Below are 22773 nucleotides of genomic sequence, written 5' to 3' on the forward strand. Positions count from 1 at the left end.
GGAATCCATCATTAAAGAAGAAATAGCAGGCCATCTGGATAAGAATGGTTCGATTAAGCAGACGCAGCATGGATTCATGAGGGGAAAGTCGTGCTTGACGAACTTGTTGGATTTTTATGAAGATGTGACTAGTGCGGTTGACGGAGGGGAACCGATGGATGCGGTGTTTTTGGATTTCCAAAAGGCGTTTGATAAGGTGCCTCACAAAAGGTTGCTGAAGAAGATTGGGTCACACGGAGTTGGGGGTAGGGTGTTAGCGTGGATTGGGGATTGGCTATCTGACAGGAAGCAGAGAGTCGGAATAAATGGATGCTTTTCTGGTTGGCAGATGGTAACTGGTGGCGTGCCGCAGGGATCGGTACTGGGGCCTCAACTATTTACCATTTATATAGACGATCTGGAGGAGGGGACTGAGTGTAGGGTAACAAAGTTTGCAGACGACACAAACATAAGTGGAAAAGTGAATCGTGTGGAGGGCGTAGAAGGTCTGCAGAGAGATTTGGACAGGCTGAGTGAGTGGGCGAGGATCTGGCAGATGGAGTATAACGTTAACAAATGCGCGGTTATTCACTTCGGAAGAAATAATAGCAAATTGGATTATTATCTAAATAGAAAGAAATTACAACATGCTGCTGTGCAGAGGGACCTAGGGGTCCTTGTGCATGAGACACAAAAACCCAGTCTGCAGGTGCAACAGGTGATCAAGAAGGCAAATGGGACGTTGGCCTATATCGCAAGGGGGATAGAATATAAAAGCAGAGACGTCTTGCTGCATCTGTACAGGGCATTGGTGAGGCCGCAGCTGGAATACTGTGTGCAGTATTGGTCCCCTTATTTGCGGAAGGATATATTGACCTTGGAGGGAGTGCAGAGAAGGTTCACCAGGTTGATACCAGAGATGAGGGGTGTTGATTATGAGGAGAGACTGAGCAGATTGGGTTTGTATACGTTGGAATTTAGAAGGCTGAGGGGGGATCTTATAGAGACCTATAAGATAATGAAGGGGCTGGATAGGGTAGAGGTGGAGAGATTCTTTCCACTTAGAAAGGAAACTAGAACTAGAGGGCACAGCCTCAAAATAAAGGGGGGTGAGTTTAAGACAGAGTTGAGGAGGAACTTCTTCTCTCAGAGGGTGGTGAATCTCTGGAATTCTCTGCCCACTAAGTGGTGGAGGCTACCTCGCCGAATATGTTTAAATCACGGATAGATGGATTCCTGATCGGTAAGGGAATTAGGGGTTATAGGGATCAGGCAGGTAAGTGGAATTGATCCACTTCAGATCAGCCATGATCTTATTGAATGGCGGGGCAGGCTTGAGGGGCTAGATGGCCTACTCCTGCTCCTATTTCTTATGTTCTTATGTAGATAACACCTGGGGAGTATGTGTGTGTGTTGGAGCGGTGGAGGTGGATGTGAGGGTGAGGGAAGGAGGACTGTTTGTCGCTTTTTTGTAACAACTAGGATGAGGCTGGATCACTGAGATGGGCCTTTTACACAGCCCACCATGGAATCTGGCAGACCTGTGGCTGCCTCCATACTTTTTCTAGGAAGAACGGCTCCAACTCCAGTTAGTACCCTCTTCTCCGAGGAATTAAATCCAACTGTCTGGAAGTCATGTTTGGTATTATAGAAAATGCTCTGAACAATAACTGGATGAGGAATTAGCTTCAACTAAATTTTATAAAAATGTTAGCCTCTTTCATCCCAATCTAAGTTATTTTTGTTATTTGAAATCATATGAATTTTGAAAGTTTCTTGGCTTCTGATGTTTAATTAGTGATAGCTGGAGCACAGAGAGAGTTACATTTCCAGGAAGCCACTGCGAAACATTGCATTCAATGTTTACAGAGAGCTCTCAGATACCAGACATGGGAACCACCTCTGACCTCACAATCTAGTCAAGCCTGTCTCTGCTTCTTCTCTCGTTCCCTTTTTGCAGTTTCCAAACTCCACCACATCACATAAGAGTGACATCCTGGCCCCAACTCCATTTTTATTTAGCAGGTTTTCAAGCCGTACCTCCAAACTTTTTATATTTTTTCTTCAGCCTGTGATATGCACAGACTTGTGACAACTGAGGGAAAGGAGGCAGTAGAGTCAAAGGACAAGGAATAAAGAGCACCATCATCTGCAGGTAAGGCAATGAAACTTAGGAAATGGGGAAGGTGGAGAGGATGCAGTTGAGGCAGACGATGCACTATTATGGAGGAAGAAACTACACCTGTGAAATGTACGATGAGGCAAATGACAACAGGACAAGAAATGCTAGAAGATTTAAAGGATGGCATAGATCACAAAAGATCATTGACATAATAGCAATGAAGTATTATAGCATGCAGAATGTGTTGTTGACAGGAAGCTGTAGAATGGGGAAGTGGTAGTGCAGAGGGAGGATATGAAATGAATGGTTAGCATGACGGTAATGGGAAGAAGCAGGGTAAAGCTTTGGTTTACCTCCGGCAAAACTGCTGACTACTCTAGCGTAATTTTGAAGAGGAAATATAACCATTCAGTCTATTCCACACTGCTGATCATCTTCATTGCCCACCTCTTCCAAAGCAAGTGCAAAGAGTTCATTTATTTATGTCACTAAAATTTTGACCATTTAGTTTGCCGTTTTTGCTACTTCCCTTTGCTCACCAAGACATAACTCCCTGCTTTTCTTGTACATTTCTCTTGTTCTCTCTCCAAGCTCCATTTGAATTAAACTGTAGACGATCCAACTTCCCTTCTAGTTCCCATTCTAGCTGATATTCCAGCTAGTTCTCTCTTCTCAGGTGCTATTCTTTCTCTTCCATATCAACCATCATCACCCCCCTCCTCAAAAGACCTACCCTGAACCCTAGCAAACTATTGCTCCATTTTCAATCACTTTTTCTCTCCAAAGTACTTGTATATACTGTCGGCTCCCAAATTTGTGCCCATCTCTCCTCCAACGTACTGCTGGAATTTCTCTAATCATGTTACCGCCCTGATATTGCACAAAAATGTCCCTAATCAAAGTCATTCTGTGACTGTGGCCATGTTGCAATATCCTGATTTTGTCTTCCATGAGCTTTCTGCAGATTTTTCTACCCCCCCCTGTCCTCCCCAACACATTATCTTCATAATCTGGCTCCTTGGAACTGTTCTGTTATAATTTTACCTATCCAATTAGAACCACAGCATCTCCAGAAATGCCTTTGCGTCCTGCATTTGCCTTGTTCTTCCAAAAATCTACCTTTGGCCTGATGTTATCCAGACTTGGTATACTGAAGATACCCAGTTATACATCTACACCACCTGTTTTAACCGCTTCACTTTTGCGATGGTGCTAAAGGAGATAATGAACAAATTGCATAATGCAGATCACCAAAGCTTGAATATTACATTATATTCTGGTTGGTAAGAGACAAGAAAGACTGAAAAGCATTGGAGGCATCATAGATAAAAGCTGTTATAGAATCATAGGCTGGAATTTTACTGGCACGCCAGTAAACCGGAATCGGGGCAGGTGAGGCTTGCAGAATGGAATTCTTCATTGGCCTCGGGCAGGATTTTATGAGACTCGCCTGAGCAAGGTCGTAAAATACCAGCCATAGACTCTTACAACACAATAAGGAGGTCCTTTGGCCCATTGTGTCTGTACTGGTCATCAAGCACCTATCTATTTTAGTCACATTTTTCAACACTTGGTCTGTAGCCTTGTACGCTGTGACATTTCAAGTGCTCATCTAAACGTGTCTTAAATGGTGTGAGAGTTCCCACCTTTACCACCTTTTCAGGCAGAGTCTCAGATTCCCACCACCCTCTGGGTCAAAAGGATTTTCCTCAAATCCCCTCTAAATCTACTGCCCCTTCCCTTAAATCTATGCCCCCTATTTATTGATCCCTCTCCTAATGGGAAAAAGTTCCTTGCTATCCATGTCCTTCATAATTTTATACGTCTTCATCATGTCACCCCACCCCACCCCAGCCCAACCAGCCACATTTCACAGCTGAAGCACTCCAGCCCTGGCACCATCCTGGTGAATCTCCTCCGATCAGTATAGAGTGTGGTTTAATTATTAGTTTTGTCAGGAAGGGTTGGTTTCCATTGTGTCCACTTGGTGGCAATAGTGTTCGCAGCATTCTTGCCCCATTACCAGGGAAACTCCAGCGGAAACCTTCCCAGGTTGGCAATCACGACAAAAGTAGAAAAGAGGAACGGACAAAAAAATGCTGCAAATACTTGGCAGATCTGGCAGCATCTGAGTGACAGTTCCGGCCTGGTTCCAGCATTTTCTGTCTTTATCTCAGACACAGTAAGGAGTCTAACAACACCAGGTTAAAGTCCAACAGGTTTATTTGGTAGCAAACGCCACTAGCTTTCAGAGCGCTGCTCCTTCGCCACCAAATAAACCTGTTGGACTTTAACCTGGTGTTGTTAGACTCCTGACTGTGTTTACCCCAGTCCAACGCCGGCACCTCCACATCATATCACAGACATCCAGAATCCGCACTATTTCAGAGTGAAAATGTAACGCCAGTGAAGTCTCCCCAGAATTGCGCATGCACCAGAAACCCTGCCTCGCAAGAACTCCAGGTTAAAGTCCAACAGGTTTATTTGGTAGCAAAAGCCACAAGCTTTCGGAGCCTTAGGTATTGTTAAACTTCTTACTGTGTTTACCCCAGTCCAACGCCGACATCTCAGAAACTCTGCCGCCCAAGAATTGCGCATGCGCCGGAAACCCTGACTCCCAAGAATTGCGCATGCGCCAGAAACCCCGCCTCCCAAGAACTGCACATGCGCTAGAAACAGTGCCGCCCAAGAAGTGCGCATGCGCCAGAAGCCCTGCCCGCCAAATGCCCGTTCGGCAAACTGCGCATGCGCCCTTTAAATGGGTCAAACCAGTTTCTTTTACTGCCGTGTGACTGACCAATCATTGCTCAGTTTACTCTTGTGTGTGAGGTGGCCAATGAGGTGGTTGGTTGTTGATGTCAAGCAGAGTGAGGGGAAGTTGGCATTGGTTTGTTTGTCGGAAAAACAAAGAGAGCCGGAGGGAGGGAGAGACGGAGAGACGGCGGCAGGCAGCAGCGGCGGCCGGTGACCAGAACACCAGGCGGCTCGGGGTGCGGGAGAGGAGCGGCGAGGGCTCGGGAGAGGGGGCGAGCGAGAGGCGGCGGAGGGAGCGGGGCAGCGAGGAGGAGGAGGACGGGGGCTCCCCGAGTCGCCGGCAGCGGGAGGCGGAGGTCAGGAGGCGGAGGGAACGGCACGCCGTGACCCAGAGCCGGAGAGAGCGGCTGATCGAGCGCCGAGAGTCACCGCCGGATAGCGGCTCCGAAGAAGAGGTGGCTTCGGCTTCGAGCCGGACCGAGACCCCGAGGGATGGGAGCGGCAGCCCCGGGCTCCGGCTGAGCCCAGCGGCGGGGAGGCGGCGTTGCCGCTGAGCCCAGGTGAGCGGGGTCGGGAATCGGGCATTCCGCCGGCACGGCCGCGATCAGGGTGACTGGCCCCGACCGCTGGTGGCTGGTTCCGCTGATCGGGTTATTACCGCTGAGGGTGACTGGTTCTGCCGGTTGGGATATCGCTGATGAAAGATTGATTGCTGTTCCCAATCGGAAATATTAACAGAACATTGATAACTGCCCCTCACTAATATTACTAATGAGTCTGACTGGTGATCTCACCACTGAGGATGACCAGGAGCTGACAGTAATTCATGTCAATGTGGGGAAATGACTGGCATTGGTAGACGTAACTGTATCATTAATGAGTGCATTTGGCACTGATAATTACTACCGGTTAGTGACATCAATATGGGGTTAGTCTTGCATTTATTTCTGAAAAGAAAGTCAATAATCAATTAGCCGTGGCATTAGCAACCAGGACAGAACCGCTGTAATGTCAATAACATGTAACGTTCAAAGTAACTATTAACATAGTGGCAGTTGTAGATCTCGGATTTTCCTGTGGCTGTTGGTACCACAGCTCTGTGCCCCCACAGTGTTATTGACACCACGAATTTTGCCTTACTTAGGAACATAAGTAGGACATTCAGCCCCTTGAGTCTCCTCTGCCATTCAATAAGAACGTGGCTAATCTGTTGTGTTTTGAATTCCACGTTCCTATGTATGTCTGATAACCTTTGACACCTCGCATAACAAGAATCTAACAACCCTGCCTTAAAAATGTTCAATGACCCTGCCTCCACTGTCTTCTGAGGCAGAGATCCAAAGTTGCCCAACCCTCGAGGAAAAAAAATCCTCATCTCTGTTCTCTAAGAGTGACTCTAATTTTAAAATAGTGCGCTCTAGTTTTGGACTCCCCCACAAAAGAAATCATACCTTCTCTGCTCATCTTGTTAAGAACATTCAGGATCTTTATATATTTCAATTAAGTCACCCCTCACTCTTCTAAACTCCACTGAAACAAGCCCAGCCAGTCCAAAAGAACCGGCACGTTTTCAGTTCATTTACATCTTTCTTTAAATAATGAGACCAAAACCGCACACAGTATTCAGCATTTGGTCTCTCTCACCAATACCCTTTTATATCTGAAGCATAACATCTTTACTTTTATGTTCATTTCCTCGTAATAAAGGATAGTATTCCATTAGCCTTTCTGATTACTTGACTTGGCCACAAGAGCACCTAATTCCCTCTGCACCTCAGAATTCTGTAGTCGTTCTTTGTTTAAATAAAGATTATTCTTAATCTTTCCTGCCAAAGTGAATAACTTCACATTTTCCCACATTACACTGCATCTGACGGATTTTTGCCTACTCGTTCAAACTGTATATTCATCTAAAAATTCATTGTTTTCACAGCATACTTTCCTAACTACCTTTGTGTCATCTCCAAATTTAGCTATGATGTCTTCGCTCCCCTCATCTAAGTCATTCATGTAAATTGTAAAAAGCTGAGGTCCTAACACAGTTCCCTGGGGGACTCCACTTGTTGCATTCTGACAATCGAACAAAAACCCATTAATGAATACTGTTTTCTGCCATCCAGCCAATCTGCTATCCATTCTAATATGTTACCCCCTTCACCATGAACTTTTATTTTCTATGTTAAGTTTTGATGTAGCACCATACCGAAATCCAAGTACGGTAAGTCTACATGTTCCCCTTTATCTACAGCACACATTATTTCAAAGAACTCTAATATGTTGATTAAACATGATTTCCCTTTCACAAAGCCAAATGACTCTTCCCGATTACCTTGAGTTTTTCTAAGTGCTCTGCTGTTACTACTTTATTGATACTAACACCGTCCCCATGACAGACAACAAAGCTAATTGGCCTATAATTTCCTGCCTTCCCTCCCCCTTGAATAGAGGGAGTCACATTTATGACTTTGCAGTCTGATGGAATCTTTCCAGAATCTAGTGAGTTTTGGAAAATTAACATCAACACATCTACTACCTCATTCGTCATTTCTTTTAAGACCCTAGGATGAAGTCCATCTGGACCTGGAGAATTGGCAGGCTGCAGCTCCATCAGTTTCCTCAGTACCACTTCCCTGGTGATTGTAATTTCACCAAGTTCCCTCTCGCTTACACCTCCTGATTTACATATATTACTAGAATGTGCTTTGTATCCCCTGTAATGAAGACAGAAGGAAAATATTTGTTCATTTTTGTCTGCCATTTCCTTATTATCTACTGTTAGCTCCCTATTCTCACTCTCCAGCGGACCAACACTCTCATTCCTTATTCTTTTCCTTGTTAAATAATGTAGAAACTCTTGCTATTCATTTTCATATTTCTTGCCAGCTTCCCCTCGTATTCTAATTTCTTCCTTCTGATTAACCTTTTCGTCATTCTCTGCCTGTCTTTATATTCTGACCAATCATTTAACCTGCCACTCATCTTTTGTGCAGTTGTATGTTTTCTTAAAGTTTGATTTCCTAGGAATATACCTATTCGGAAATACCCCTATAAATGTCTGCAACTGATGGCTCAGATTTCATGCCCACATAGTTGCACTTATTTAAGTTTTAAAATATTCGTCATAGACCCAATCTTCTCCCTTTCAAACTGGATGTAAAATTGAATCATATTGTGATTGCTGCTACATAAGGGTGCCTTTACCCTGATGTAATTAATTGATCCTGTCACATTACATAATATCAAGTCTAATATGATCTGCTCTCTTGTTGGTTCCAGAATGTACTGCTGTAAGAAACTATCAAGCAATCTATGCATTCCTCATCTTAGGTTACTACTGCGAAGCTGATTTTTCCAGTTTATATGTAGATTAAAGTCACTCATGATTATTGCCACCCTTTTATCACAAGCACCCAATATTTCTTCTTGTATACTTTGTCCTACATTGTGGTCCTGTCAACCATTCTCAAGTGATTTATTTCCCCTAGCTTTCCTCATTTCAACCCAGACTGATTCTGCCACCTGATCTCCTGAACTAAGGTCATCTCTAACTATTGTACCAATGCCTTCCTTGCGCAACGCTGTTACCCCTCCACCTTTACCTATGTTCCTATTCTTATTGAATGTCATATATCTTTTCACATTCAGAACCCAATCCTTGTCATCCTACAGCCATGTCTCCATAATGGCTCAGTAAGAAGTCTCACAACACCAGGTTAAAGTCCAACAGGTTTATTTGGTAGCAAATACCATAAGCTTTCGGAGCTTGCTGCTCCTTCGTCAGATGGAGTGGTCTGACGAAGGAGCAGCAAGCTCCGAAAGCTTATGGTATTTGCTACCAAATAAACCTGTTGGACTTTAACCTGGTGTTGTGAGACTTCTTACTGTGCTTACCCCAGTCCAACACCGGCATCTCCACTCCATAATGGCTACCAGATCATATTTGTTTACTTCAGTGTGCGCTGTCAGTTTGATTACTTTGTTATGAATGTTGTGTGCATTCAGATACAGAGTCTTTAGTTTTTCTTTGGTATCTTTACAAGAACAAAGAACAATACAGCACAGGAACAGGCCCTTCGGCCCTCCAAGCCCGCGCCGCTCCCCGGTCCAGGATTGAATCCTGAATCCAGGATCCCCGCCCAATTTTCCAGCCTATCTACATACTAATATCCTATCCACCGAGCTGTCCCTCACAGCTACGATGCTTTGTTCATCACAACCTATTAACTCACCCCCACCGCCCCATTCCAGACCATGTGATCTCCAGGGAGAGGCGAAAACCCAGAGTGAAAACCCCAGGGCCAATATGGGGAAAAACAATCTGGGAAATTCCTCTCCGACCCCCTGAGGCGATCGAAACGAGTCCAGGAGATCACACTGGCCCTGATCGGAAAATGCTTCCCAACCCTATTCATTTCCACTTCCACGAACACCATATGAATTCCCTGCCCCCGAGACAGGTTCCCAACTATCCGCAGTCTCGCTCTGTACTGGCACCAGCAAGATGATCATAGAATGAAGCCTTGAAACGAGAAACAAAGAACAATTAGCCCACGCCGCTCCCTGGTCCAAACTAGACCACTCTTTTGTATCCCTCCATTCCCACTCCGTTCATATAGCTGTCTAGATAAGTCTTAAACGTTCCCAGTGTGTCCGCCTCCACCACCTTGCCCGGCAACACATTCCAGGCCCCCACGACCCTCTGTGTAAAATATGTCCTTCTGATATCTGTGTTAAACCTCCCCCCCCTTCACCTTGAACCTATGACCCCTCGTGAATGTCACCACCGACCCGGGGAAAAGCTTCCCACCGTTCACCCTATCTATGCCTTTCATAATTTTATACACCTCTATTAAATCTCCCCTCATCCTCCGTCTTTCCAAGGAGAACAACCCCAGTTTCCTCAATCTCTCCTCATAACCAAGCCCCTCCATACCAGGCAACATCCTGGTAAACCTCCTCTGTACTCTCTCCAAAGCCTCCACGTCCTTCTGGTAGTGTGGCGACCAGAACTGGACGCAGTATTCCAAATGCGGCCGAACCAACGTTCTATACATCTGCAACATCAGACCCCAACTTTTATACTCTATGCCCCGTCCTATAAAGGCAAGCATGCCATATGCCTTCTTCACCACCTTCTCCACCTGTGACGTCACCTTCAAAGATCTGTGGACTTGCACACCCAGGTCCCTCTGCGTCTCTACACCCTTTATGGTTCTTCCATTTATCGTGTAGCTCCTCCCTACATTATTCCCACCGAAATGCATCACTTCGCATTTATCAGGATTGAACTCCATATATTTATAACATCTAGCCTTGATTGTCAGTATATTCTTAGGCTTTTCTGTTTCTCTCTGTCCCTTCCTGCCATTCTCTGACCCTTATTTTCCATTTTACTATTTTCCTTTCTTTCTTTGTCTCTATTCTTTGATGTACCATATCTTTCTACATCCTTTCCACCCCACTATTTAGTTTAAAACCCTCCCTACCTCCCTAGCTATATAGTTTGCATAGTTCCAAGCTTGGTTCAGGTGTAGACCGTCCCAATGATGCAGCTCCCACTTTCCCCAGTGACAGCACCTCAAACCTATTGACCAGTTGCAGAGACTGACACACTCTCAACTAAAATCGACTGCTTTATCCGTTAAAACCTGCCTAAATGTAATTAAATTCTGAATGATCTAGCATCTGTTTACCTATGCAGATCCATATTGAAGAATAACTTGTGCATGAAATGAGAGAATACTCTTAACCATCCAAGTTCAGCATCTAACTTGTCAATGGGACCATGCAAAATTTGTTACCATCTTTACTTCTGCAACTCTTTAATGTATTTTGTTAAAATTAGCATGTCCTGTCTTTTTCATTCAAAGGCCATCCTGCTTTGTGACAGCTGTATTTTTGCAGCCTCCAACTGCTGGTTGATGTTGCATTGTCTTTGCTCTTCAAAATGTTCTAATATTTTTCAACTATTTCCGCAATAACAAACTTGTGTCTAAAAATAATTGTTATAAAATAAAAAAAACATATTTTACAAACATTTTGTATCTTTTAATGTCTTGGAGGCTAATCCCTCCCACGTGCTCAGGATGTGTTTTGATAGTTTTACACAGAACTATGTATGGTAATGTGATCTGAATTTGAATCATATGAAGAATGTATGTGTGGTGTAGTCAGCTGTATGAGTGAAATATTTTTCTTCCAGCAGCTTTTGCCCAATTTTCAAAATTGTCAAGAAATGCTAGAGAAGGTAGTGCAACTGATGTTTAATGAACTTCCAAAATATGTTTGCCAATGATCACATAAGCTTAAATTAAAACCCGTGGGAGGCAGTGGCTTAGTGGATTCAAAATAAGCGAAGGGCGAAAAAGGCAGAGTAGTGGTGAAGGGTTGTTTTAAAGACTGTAGGGCAGTGCGCAACAGGAGTCAGTATAAGGATCACTGCTATTTTTGATATTAATGATCTGGATAGACAGGGCATAATTTCAAAGTTTACATGTGACACAGCTCTGAAATGCAGCAAATAATGAGGAGAAATAGATGTCAGGGAGATATAGATTAACTGGTGAAATGGACAGATGCATGGCAGATCTAACTTAATCTAATGTGCTGTGTAGAAAATTGCAAAGCAATATTAGCTAAATACAATTTTTAAGGGGTGCATGAACAAAGACCTAGATATGTACATAATGAATGCTTTGACAGAGTGAGAAAGCTACTTAAGGTCTATAATATCCTTGGCTTTATAAAAACAGTAGAAAGGCAAGAAAGTTGCCTTAAACCGAAGTTGCTGGTTAGACCCCCACTGGAGTATTGTGTCCAAGTCTTGACACTGCATTTTGGGAAGCACGTCAAGGTTTTCAGAAATGGTGCTGAGGCGACTCACTGGAATGGTACCAAAGATGTGGGACTTTAGTTACATGGAGAGGCTGGAGAAACTTGATTGTTCTCCTTTTGAACAGAGAAAGTTAGAAGTGATCATAAAAAGATTTTGACGAGTGAATAAGAAATGGTTTCCAATAGCAAAAGGGTCAGTAATCAAAGACAAAAATTTCAGGTAATTGGGAAGGGAACCAGAGTCAGTGATATATTTGAGGGAACCTGCTCTTAACCAATTGGCTGCCATGCTTCCTGCATTTCAACATTGACTGCAATTCAAAAGTACTTTATTGACAGAAGTGCTTTGGAACATTGAGGTTGCGAAAGATGCTATATAAATGCTAGTCTTCATAAAGAGAATCTTTTAACACACAGTTATGTTTCCAAAAGAGAAAATGCTGGAAAATCTCAGCAGGTCTGGCAGCATCTGTAAGGAGATAAAAGAGCTGACTTTGAGTCCAGACGACCCTTTATCAAAGCTGATTTGTTATGTTTATTGCCTGAAAAGGTGAAGAAAGCAGATTCAAAAAGGGATGATTTTAAAGTTGTGATCTTTGGTTATTCATCAGAGGGAATAATTTTTCTCTACTCTATGAAAACCTTTCTTCATCTTGGATCACCTTTTCAACCATCTCTGCTCCAACAATATCCACTTAACAAATCGCTTATCCCAGGTAAAACCTCTAAAATGTTCTTAAGGCCTTTTGTGAAGTGTAGTGGCCTGAACTGAGAGCAGTTACTAGTAAATCAATAACTAATGATTTATAAAGCTCCAACATGAGCTCTTTGCTTTTGTATTCTATTCAGAAGCCCTTAAACCTGAATAACCTACGTACTTTTGAAATCATTTTATCAACTTGTCTTGCCAATTTTAAGTATCAGTAAATATACTAAGGCCTCTCTGCTCATCTGTACCTTTTTACATGTGCCATTTAGTATACTGTCTTTGCATACTAGTCCTCTCCAAAGTGTATCACTTCACTTCTTTGCATTGAACTCCATCTGCTATGCTTCTTCCTGTTTAACCACCCTGTCTATTATCCTGAAGTTTATAACATCACTATATACTACGTGGTGAAGTTCCATATCATCTGTAAACATGATAATATGGCTCCCTAAGTCGGAGTCTCATTTATAAAAATAATGCATCTAAAACTGACCCTTGGGGGCACTATTGCATACTACCTCCCAGTTTGAAAATCATTCATCGTCCACTTCCTGTCACTGAATCAATTTTATATCCATACTGTCACATTCACCTAAACTTCTTGTGTGATACTTTGTCAAATGTTTTCCAAACATGTCTATGTATAAGATTTATTGAACTATTTGATCAACTTTTTTATTGTCTCTTGAAAAATTCAATCACACCTCACATTACTTTATGCTGTCATAACAGTTGTCCAGGTCTTCCCACTGTTATTGTCCACCTGTTTGTCACTCTGAGCAGAATTAAATTTTCCTCTCTTTCCAACTTTGTTCCTGCCTCTCCTACAGTTCTGCATTCAAGGCTTGCTTCTCAACCCAAGCTGGTGATCTTTTGGTTGCACCCTTGATTTATCTTTTTGACCATTTAAAATCTATTTTTGTCCAGTGCTTTCTTGTGTTGTGGAGTCTTTCTTGTTTTTCCAGATTGCTCACTTATGGAACAGGGGTGATAACATTTACAATCTACATTCATCCATTCCCATATCCAGGAATGACTGTAAGATTGTCATAGAGCACGGAAACAGGTCCTTTGGCCCAACCATTCCATTGTGACTGGAGTCTACTATTTGAACCCCTAATTCTTTCAGCAATGTCAAAGACATCCTCTTTGATGCAGGTGACTTGCTTTTTACTGAGTGTTGCCAATCATTTAAATACCTGATTATCTACTATCATCCAGTTTCTCTGCACCTTCCTCATTTACTGTGATATTAGCAGCAGCATCTTTGAGGACCGATGCAAAGTAGCTTTTTGGTGTATTCGCAAGATTTTAATTTTGGCCCATCATTGGCCCCACTCTTACTTTGAATTATGATCCTAACATTTATCACAACTTTTTTTTCCTCTTTCATTTTTAATCCCAATTTCTTTAGTTATTTAGGGGCTCTTTGAATTATCTTCCTTTCACCCTTCAAAAGAATATTTTAGTCTGTACCTGAACTATCCACTCCATGAAGATCTCATTATTGTTTTGCCTGATAAACTTTTTTTCCATTCGACTTGAGCCAGACATCTTTTCAGCTTCAAGAAATTAACCCTGTTCCAGTTGAATAGCTTCACCATTGATTACTCCTGATCCTTTTCCAAAACTACATTCAACCTAATGCTCTCCCAATGAAAGTTGCACCATAAGGCCATTTCATTTTCTGAAACTAGATTGAGCATTACTTGATTCCTCATTGGACTGCAAAGTACTAATGAACAGTTTTCTTTTCTCTATGCATTTCAGTTCCTTTCCCTTTATACTGTTTCTCCACCTGAGACCCAAGTTTATATTGGGATAATTGAAATTCCCTGTTATCATTACTCCATTTTCACACCTTTCTGAAACCAATTCTGAATTGTTCAGCAATGGATTACAATGTGAAACATATGAATGAAGTCAAGAAGTATGGTACATTGGGTACTTTTTAAAGCAAAATTTAGAAGTAGGTTATGGAAATGAAGATTTCATGAGTACTGAGGCAAAATGAAGTAGTGGCTTCCTAACAGTGTGGACACCAGATAACAGATAAGGAGTCGAGGGACAGGTGGGTGGAATCGATCAGCCCTCCAGTCCTCCGTGATTCTGTGTCTCTATCCTCATCCTCCAACATAAATGAAGTTGGAAGTGGGGATATTTACTGATAGCACATTGATCAATACTATTCACAAGTCCTCAGATAAACAGTCTGTGCCTGCATGGAACCAAACCTCAATACGTTCTGTCTTGGGCTCCAAAGTGGAAAGTAATATCTGAGCCACGCAAGTGTCAGACAGTGACCATCTCTCCTTGATGTTCAATGATCTCACCATTGCTGAAACCCCCACCATCAGCATCCTGGGTGTTGCCATTAACCATAAACTTAACCGGACAAACCATATAACGCTATGGCTACAAGAGCAGGTCAGAGGCTGACAATTCTGAGGCAACTAACGCACCTTTTGACTCCCCAAAGCCTGTCCACCATCTACAAGGCACAAATGAAGGATGTGATGAAATAATCTCTACTTGCCTGTATGAGTGCAGCTCCAACAACACTCAAAGCTCAACACCATCCACGACAAACAACTCATTGATTGCCAACCCATCCACCACCTTAAACATTCACTCCCTCCATCACTGACGCAGTGGCAGCAATGTGTACCATCTTAACAACTCACCAGCACTTTCCAAACATGTGACCTCTACCAATCTTCCTAGGGGGCAAGAGCAGCAAGTGCATAGGAACATCACTACCTCTAAGTACTCTTCAAAGTTGCACAGTAACCTGACTTGGAAGTATTTTTCCACAAATATATTGTGCTCCTTTGCTGTCACCAGATCAAAATCCTGTAGCTCCCCCCTGAACAGCAGGGTAGATATACCTAAACCACACAAACTTGGCTCACCAGTACCTTTTTAAGGGAAATTAGGAATGGACACTAAATGCTGGCTTTGTCATTGACATTCATCTTGTAAATTAATTTTTTAAAAACCTGGTTTGCAGTAATTGCAACAGGTAGACGTTCAAAGCACAGCAAATGTTGCCAAACTTAAATCACTTAATATATAATTAATTGTGATGATTAGTGGTTGGGAATATTTTAAAGACAATCTGGGACAAATTAGGCTACCATTTTAAAAAGTCTGGGGTAATAAATGAAAATCAGCAAACATTTTTGAAGGAAAATAGTGCTGGACTAATTGATTGAATTCTTTGAAGTAATGGAGTGGGAGGGTTGATGAGGATAGTGCAGCCAACATTGTGGACATAGACTTTCAAAAGGCATTTGTCAAAGCAGAAGGTATTTGTCAAGTCAAATAGACTTGTTAACAAAATTTAAGCCCTGTAAAATTAAAGGTACTGTGGCTGTATGGATACAAAATTGGCTCAGGGATGGTGTTAGGTTGTTTTGCAGACAGGGTGCAAGTATATTGATGTTAGTATTGGGATCCGTGCTCTTTTTCTTATAGAAAGTTAACCTGAACTTAAGTATACAGGACATAATTTCAAAGTTTGCTTATTACACTAAACTTAAATATAGTAAATAATACAGAGGCTGGTAACTTGGAAATATATCGTCGTTCCTTCATAGTCGCTGGGTCAAAATCCTGGAATTCCCTCCCTAACGGTATTGTGGGTCAACCCACAGCACATGTCTGCAGCGATTCAAGAAGGCATTTCAAAGTCCAAAGATGTGCGGGTTAGGTTGATTGGCCGTGCTAAAATTGCCCCTTAGTGTCTTGAGATGGGTAGGTTAGAGGGATTAGCGGGTAAAAATGTAGGGATATGGGGAGAAGGGCCTGGGTGGGATTGTGGTCGGTGTAGACTCGATGGGCCGAATGGCCTCCTTCTACATTGTAGGGTTTCTATGGCATTTCACCATCACCTTCTCGAGGGCAACTAGGGATGGGCAATAAATGCTGGCCAGCCAGTGATGCCCACGTCCCACAAATGAATAAATAAAAATAGACTTCACAAGGACATCAGATTGGTGAAATGTGAGGACATCTGGAAGATGTAATTTAGTCAAAGCAAGTGTGAAGTAGTACATTTTGATAGAAGAATAAGGGAGAGTGAATGTGAATGAAATTATACAATTTTAAAGGGTTATAGGAACCTGGAGAAAGTTTGTGCACAAATTTTTGAAGATGTCTGGACAAATTGATATAAAAGATTTTCAAAGGCGTAAAGGATCCTTGGTTTTATTGTTAGTCATTGAATACAAAACCAAACCAAAATAGCCTAACCTTTATACAATACTGGTTTGGCTCAGCTAGCTAATTGTGTTCAATTACAGGCACCAATTACTTTAGGAAAGATACCAAACCATTGAAGATGGTGCCAAAGATATTTAGGGAATTGTGCCAGGGTTGAGGGATTTGAGTTACATGTACAGACTGGAAAAACCAGAATTGTCTTCTGAACAGGGAGTCAAATGGAAATTTGAGGGAGGTGTTCAAAATCACTATGCACTTTGATTAAATAAATACGGGGAAGTGGTTTCTGTTGGCAGCTGTCCAGTCAGCAGAGAATACAGATTTAAAGGTAATTGGCAAGAACTGGAGGCAAGCTTGCCACACTTTGTTCTTTCAGGTCTATTTCAAAGCAACAATTTCAGATTGCAAGTTCTGTCCCTTCGACTTGTTTTCTTTGCATGTTTACATTTTTCTCTTATTTTTGCTTTCTGATAGCAGCACATCTCCTCTAGGTTCATCTTTTATTTATTTTCTTGTCCCATCACTATTCCCTTTGGTCCTGTAAGAATAATTCTTGTCATTCAGTCTCTCTTGTCTTGCACTCTATCACACATTTCCTTTTGTCCTTGTCCCACCCTCCATTCTGCCAATGGAAGCAGTTTCTCTTTATTTTATAAAAACCATACACTATTTTGAACATCTCTATCAAATCTCCCATAACCTTGTTTGTTCTAAGATGAACAACCTTAGTTTCTCCACCTAACTGATGACTTCTGTCACTGGCAAAATTGCGGTAAATCTACTCTGCATATTCTCCTTAAGGCCTTTGACATCGCTTCTAAAATGTGATGCCCAGAAAAGGCCACCCAGCTGGAGCCTTACCAGTTTTCCTTTTATACAGGTGTACTATAACTTGATTGTTTTTGTACTCTGTGCCTTTATTTATAAGGTGGAGATGCCGGCGTTGGACTGGGGTAAACACAGTAAGAGTTTTAACAACACCAGGTTAAAGTCCAACAGGTTTATTTGGTAGCAAATACCAATAGCTTTCGGAGTGCTGCTCCTTCGTCAGATGGAGTGGAAATCTGCTCTCAAACAGGGCACAGAGACACAAAATCAAGTTACAGAATACTGATTAGAATGCAAATCTCTACAGCCAACCAGATCTTAAAGATACAGAGTGGAGGGAGCATTAAGCACAGGTTAAAGAGATGTGTATTTCTCCAGACAGGACAGCCAGTGAGATTCTGCAAGTCCAGAAGGCAAACTGTGGGGGTTACTGATAGTGAGACATAAACCCAACATCCCGGTTTAGGCCGTCCTCATGTGTGCCTCAAACAGACCATTGTCCGCAGCAAACTACCCAGCCTTCAGGAGAACAGTGACCATGACACCACACAACCCTGCCACAGCAACCTCTGCAAGACGTGCTGGATCATTGACACGGATGCCATCATCTCACGTGAGAACACCATCTATCAGGTACACGGTACCTACTCTTGCAACTCGGCCAACGTTGTCTACCTGATACACTGCAGGAAAGGATGTCCCGAGCCATGGTACATTGGGGAAAACATGCAGACGCTACGACAACGGATGAATGAACACCGCTCGACAATCACCAGGCGAGACTGTTCTCTTCCTGTGGGGGAGCACTTCAGCAGTCACGGGCATTCAGTCTCTGATCTTCGGGTAAGCGTTCTCCAAGGCGGCCTTCACGACACACGACAGCGCAGAGTCGCTGAGCAGAAACTGATAGCCAAGTTCCGCACACATGAGGATGGCCTAAACCGGGATGTTGGGTTTATGTCACACTATCAGTAACCCCACAGCTTGCCTTCTGGACTTGCAGAATCTCACTGGCTGTCCTGTCTGGAAACAATACACATCTCTTTAACCTGTGCTTAATGCTCCCTCCACTCACATTGTCTGTATCTTTAAGACATGGTTGGCTGTAGAGATTCGCATTCTAATCAGTATTCTGTAACTTGATTTTGTGTCTCTGCCCTGTTTGAGAGCAGATTTCCACTCTATCTGATGAAGGAGCAGCGCTCCGAAAGCTAATGGTATTTGCTACCAAATAAGCCTGTTGGACCTTAACCTGGTGTTATTAAAACTCTTACTGCCTTTATTTATAAAGCCAGGGATCTCGTATTATAATGTCCTAACTATGTTAGAGGTTGGCGTTTTAAGTAAAAAGAAAAAGATGTGGTTTGTACACGTAGATTCAAAATCAAAACAACAATTTATTGTAGGATCGGTTGCTTGTACAGAGTAGAAAATGAAACTGGAAAACCCCAATTCCATCACCATCCAATCATGTGACCAACTCTTAAAGCAGTCATGCAACCACTTAAGTGTATAACATATATATCTTTTGAACAGTCTTTTGAACTAGTCCCGCCACTCTCAAAAACTTGTGTATGCCCATCCTGGGTCTCCCTGTTCTTGCATTCCCTTTTAAAATGTGCCATTTAGTTTATATTTCCTCTCATCATTTTTCCTAAAAAAAAATAATCAGTTTACACTATTGTGTTAAATTTCATCTGCAGTCCATTTTACTATCATCCACTCACTTTTTATGATATGTCTTTGTTAATGACTATTCCAACATACTCCAGGCTGGCATTCCATATTCTACCGTTCTGTAAACCGCAAATCCAAAACTCTGCAGCCCATGTCGTATCACGCAACCCTATTCACCCATCACCCCTTTGGTTGCTAACATACATTGGTTAAGCAATGCCTGAATTTAAAAATTCTCATCCTTGTTTTCAAATCCATCCATAGATTTCTAACCTTCTCCAGTCTCACAACCCTCTGAAATCTCTGCACACTGCTAATTTTAGTCCCTTTAGCTGATCCTAGTCCCTTTAGCGTCCCCGATTTTAATAGATCCACCAGTGGTGGTTGTCTTCAGCAGCCAAGGCTCTAAGCCCTGGAATTACCACCTTAAACCTTGCTGTCCCTCTACCTCTCTGCTCATTTTAGACTCTCCTTAAAACCTACTACTTTGACCATTCCTTTGATCATCTGCCCCAATATCCCTGTATGTGGTTTGGTGTCAGTTTTTGCTTTATAACACACCTGAGAAGCACTTTGGGATGTTTTATTATGCTAAAGATGCTACATAAATATAAAATATCGGAAGAGGCTTTAATATTTAAACTTATTCACTTCTCCAGGCAGTAATCTAGATAATCTGACAGTAGTTTCAGGGTCCAGTCATAGTAGAAAAATGGCAATGGCAAAGGAAGGACAGTTATCAAAGGCAAGCAGAAGTGCATTTGACATGTCACTGCTGGGTATTATATAAAATCAGTTCTGAGTATTTAAAATGATACCGGCCTACAAAGAACAGTACAACACAGGAACAGGCCCTTCAGCCCACCAAACCTACGCTGATCATGTTGTCCTATCCAGACCAACCGCCTGTATCCCTCTATTCCCTGCCCATTCATGTGTCTATCCAGATAAGTCTTAAATGTCACTAACGTGTCTGCCTCAACCACCTCACTTGGTAGTGCATTCCAGGCCCCACCGCCCTCTATGTAAAAAAAACTTTCCCCGTACAAAGGTAATGAACCTTTCCCCCCTTACCTTGAACTTGTGCCCCCTTGTAATTGTCATTTCTCCCCTGGGAGAAAGCTTCCAACTGTTCGCCTTATCTATGCCCCTCATAATTTTATAAACTTCTATCAGGTCGCACCTCAGCCTCTGTCTTTCCAGAGAGAACAATCCCAGTTTATTCAATCTTTCCTCATACCAAGCAAAATCCTGGTAAACCTTTTCTGTGCTCCCACCAAAGCCTCCACGTCCTTCTGGGTAGTGTCCTGAGTTTATTTTGGGGAAATATTTTAAGATTTCTGCCTGGACCACTTGATGTCCTTTCTTCCCCCTTGGCCCCCCACTACCTCCATGAATGTGTTCGGAGCTGTTACTGGAAATAATCTCAATTTTCTTATCTGGTGGTTAAAAATTGTGGAAGGTCATTCAGAACAAAGCATTGGCTTGGATATGCTGTGTTGGAGGAGAATTGAATAGCTTCTGTAAAAGGTGGCAGAATGTATAAGGCCACTGCCTTTCTGTGAAAGAGGCCCGATTTCTGAACCTTGCTTCTGATCTCACATTGGGGCTTTCAAGTCTCGCAACTCTTCTAAACATCCATGTGCTCCCAGAAGAGATTGCAGCTTTTCCTAAAGTTTACCAGGACAGTCTCTTTGGCTGTCATGGGCCAGACAGCTTGCACTGTGTTGTGGGTGTTGATCATCATCTGTAAGTGACCAGTCTGCAAAGGGATATGATTGGCATGGATTTCAAACATTGTAAACTTCAGACAGCTTTTATTTACTTTCTCTGAAATAGTGTACATTTTACAGTGGAAGGTTAGTGAAACTTTTGTAGGATCTGTAGTGTGCAAATATTAATACTTTATTACATTGAGATCCAGCCTATACATGAGAAGCCATGAGTAAACATAACTGCATTTTGAATTCAGTAGGTTTTCCATTTCAATTGATTTCTGTTTCTCTAGTTTGGTGTAATCTCTACTGGATAACAGAACCCAGCGATTTAAGGTTTCCTTATACAGCATGTTAATTTGCGTATTCCCTAGATTTACACATTATTTTAGTACTTCTTCCTAGAGGAAAAATTAATAATGCCATTAGGATTTGACAAATTACAAGGAGATATGGTTTCCTTTTTGATGATTCTGTATCCATCTTTTAGGTCTTTTTCTGCATTGATTTATGTTGGAAAATTATTACTTTGCAATTTCTATAACAACACTTGATTTTTTTAAGAGCTTGTCTCTTAATTTATGAGATAGTGGGTTTGGCATGACTACCACTGATATGGTGTGATATCCAAGGCAATTGATCTCGATGCTTAATTTTAGGTAACTGTTTTTGTCTGCTTAAATTTACTGTAATTCTATTCAACTCTAGCACTGCTTTCTGAAATTCTTAGGAATAATTGTTTTCTTTCCTTGCTTAGATCTTCCAGACACAACTGCTCTCACAGTGGTGCGTAAAAGAATGAAATATGCCTTGAAACGGTCTCTCTTGCCAGAAAAATGGAAATTCGATGTGGCGGCTTACTTTTTAGTTCCAAGTTTGATTCTGGAAACATTGCTCAAGTTGAAAAAGTGGAACATCCTGAAGGAGAAGTGGATTCAGCTCCCAGTGGCAGTACAGGTGCAGGAAGTTTAGGAAATGCGTTAACTACTCCAGATTGTGAGTTTAATGTGTGGACCAAACCAGACTGCGCTGAAACGGAGTTCGAGAATGGTAATAGGTAATCCTACAAGTTTTTTTCTGTGCTTGGTATAATTGGGGATTTTATTATCAGGTTAAAGTGGCAAATTATCATTGGCCATAATCATTTTCTGTCATATCTTTTGCATATAAATTTGAATATCTGCTTTTAGTGTAGTAGGAGGAATGGGGAAAAATTGCATTATAATAAGATGTATCTGATAATACTAGCTATTACAGGTGGAATCACCTTGTGGCATACGTCTGTGGAGGAGGTTTCAATATTTTTAATTGCTGATCAGGAGTATTATTCACCAATAACATTTTAATAAGTGTATTAGATTGTAAATTGTATAAATAGATTATTTGTAATTTCAGTTCTTTGTACTGTAGGGGAAAGCCTATTGTAGAACTACTTACAATTTAAAATTCCTTTTAAGGCTTCCACAAACTTTATTAAGCTTCTAACTGCATACTCATCATTTGACAAGTTTCTTTCAAAAAATAATCACTTAGGAACTGTTAGTTTTAGGCTCTTCTCTGCCCCTTTAAATAATTAGAATAGAGTGTTTCAGAAGCACGTGAAAGTGGATACACATGATTTGTCAATGATGCCATGACTTTGGCCTGTCGCTACTGTGACCTCCACTCCATAAACTCATACAGCCATAGAACATGACATTTGTCTTCCGTAGGAAGAGAAATGTCCCCGATTCACCTGTTAATTGTGAGATTTTAAAGTGACTTTTGAGCTTTACTTATGAGTTGGAACTTGTACCCAAAGGAACTGAACCAAAGGTCATTGGAGTTTGGACAAACAGGCTTAAATGGTGGATGAGCTCTGTGTCTTGTTCTGTATTTGATTACTAATTTGCCATCCTATTAAAGTCATATTTCTTCTTATAAATGAAATT

The 22773-nt window shown here is 41.9% G+C and overlaps 1 protein-coding gene across 5 annotated transcripts in view; it reads left to right on the top strand.

Moving 5' to 3' along the window:
• The first annotated feature begins 4952 nt into the window (after positions 1 to 4952).
• The window catches only part of agbl5 (AGBL carboxypeptidase 5), a 107821-nt gene continuing 90000 nt past the window's right edge, over positions 4953 to 22773 (top strand). For 3 of the 5 annotated variants that reach the window (XM_078213043.1, XM_078213045.1, XM_078213044.1), the window contains exons 1-2: positions 4980 to 5415; positions 21600 to 21899. In XM_078213043.1, the coding sequence (XP_078069169.1) occupies positions 21679 to 21899 (221 nt within the window). In that variant the 5' untranslated portion in view covers positions 4980 to 5415; positions 21600 to 21678. Of the gene's footprint in view, positions 5416 to 12300; positions 12406 to 21599; positions 21900 to 22773 lie in introns of all 5 variants that reach the window. The other 2 variants (XM_078213042.1, XM_078213041.1) reach the window with 2 other exon arrangements.

Source organism: Mustelus asterias, chromosome 5, assembly GCF_964213995.1.
Source record: "Mustelus asterias chromosome 5, sMusAst1.hap1.1, whole genome shotgun sequence".
Classification (NCBI taxonomy): Eukaryota; Metazoa; Chordata; class Chondrichthyes; order Carcharhiniformes; family Triakidae; genus Mustelus; species Mustelus asterias.